The sequence below is a fragment of the Odontomachus brunneus genome, unplaced genomic scaffold (genome assembly GCF_010583005.1).
Source record: "Odontomachus brunneus isolate Ranch 3 - 2012 unplaced genomic scaffold, Obru_v1 Obru_scaffold_214, whole genome shotgun sequence".
Lineage (NCBI taxonomy): Eukaryota > Metazoa > Arthropoda > Insecta > Hymenoptera > Formicidae > Odontomachus > Odontomachus brunneus.
In genome coordinates this window covers 448,798-450,013 of record NW_022639664.1, presented here as the reverse complement: position 1 = coordinate 450,013, position 1,216 = coordinate 448,798, and the positions used below count along the sequence as shown (strand labels likewise).

The 1,216-nt window shown below is 41.6% G+C and overlaps 1 protein-coding gene across 1 annotated transcript in view; it reads left to right on the top strand.

Moving 5' to 3' along the window:
- Positions 1-529, top strand: part of LOC116852319 (odorant receptor 67a-like) — a 3,549-nt gene extending 3,020 nt beyond the window's left edge. Inside the window, exons 4-5 of the mRNA XM_032832530.1 lie at positions 172-327; positions 399-529. Of these exons, the coding sequence (XP_032688421.1) occupies positions 172-327; positions 399-440 (198 nt within the window). The 3' untranslated portion in view covers positions 441-529. The remainder of the gene's footprint in view (positions 1-171; positions 328-398) is intronic.
- Positions 530-1,216: the final 687 nt, after the last annotated feature.

The following is a 1,216-nucleotide window of genomic DNA, read 5'->3' as shown; positions in this document are numbered from 1 at the left end:
CCCCCCCTTTTTCCCCCCCCCCCCCCCGAGTCCAGTGGGGACACGGTAAACCGCAATCGCGACAGCTCTCTCACCAAATTCTCTCGCTAATCGTTTCGCTATTTTGTGACGAGCGTTCGCAAGCCGCCACATATTATAATGCCTTTTATCGTATTTTTATGTTCCATTTAGAGTAGGAACATTACGATCGAAGCGTTCCACGAGAAATGGTATCTATTCGGACCGTCTGTAAGACGCACATTCATGCTGATGATATTGAGCAATAATTTAGGATGCAATCTTTCAACGAGCAGTAAATTCAATCTGTCTTTGTCCTCATTCATGTCGGTAAGAGTTTATTTTATATGTATACCAAATACCTTTCTTCTATTTCGACAAATTTTCTGGTGGCCTTTCAGATTTTAAATCAATCGTACTCGATCGCCCTTGTGCTCTTATGAACGAGACAAGCACAGTGACAATGTGAACGACACATGTCCTTTGAATACGGCTCTTCTTTAAAAAAGAAACAAATAAATTTTACAAATTGGAAGTGACAGTAAATTTATATTGGGAGTGTGAATAAGTTTTCGCCGTTTTTTGTGAAAATAAATCCTTTATTTAAAAAAAATAATAAAAAAACAAGTCAATTAAAGCCCATCGCTGGAGACTACTTTTTTCCATATTTCTGGCAGCATTTAAATTCCACGTCGAAAAAACGACACTTCTTTTGCGGCTATCCACGAATCGATCCATTTTTTCGTTTCTTGTACGAAGTGAAGTGCTGCTCAGCCAGGCCGTTAGTCATCGATCGAAATAAATAGTAATCAGAAGGCGCAATGTCTGGAGAGTACGGCGGGTGGGGTAGGACTTCCTATTTCAGCGTTTCCAGGTATGTTTTGACTGGTGACGCGATATGCGGCCGAGTGTTATCATGCAGCAAAATCACCTTATCGTGTCTTTGCTCATATTGCGGTCGTTTTTCTTTCAATGTTCGGCTCAAACGCATCAATTGTCGTCGATAGAGATCTCCTGTGATGATTTGGTTGGGTTGAAGCAGTTCGTAATACACTACCCCCAGCTGATCCCACCAAATGCAAAGCATGAGCTTGGAACCGTGGATATTCCGCTTTGGCGTTGATGCTACTGCTTCGCCGGGCTTAACCCACGATTTTTTACGCTTGGGATTACTGTAGTATATCCACTTTTCATCACCAGTCACAATACAATGTAAGAA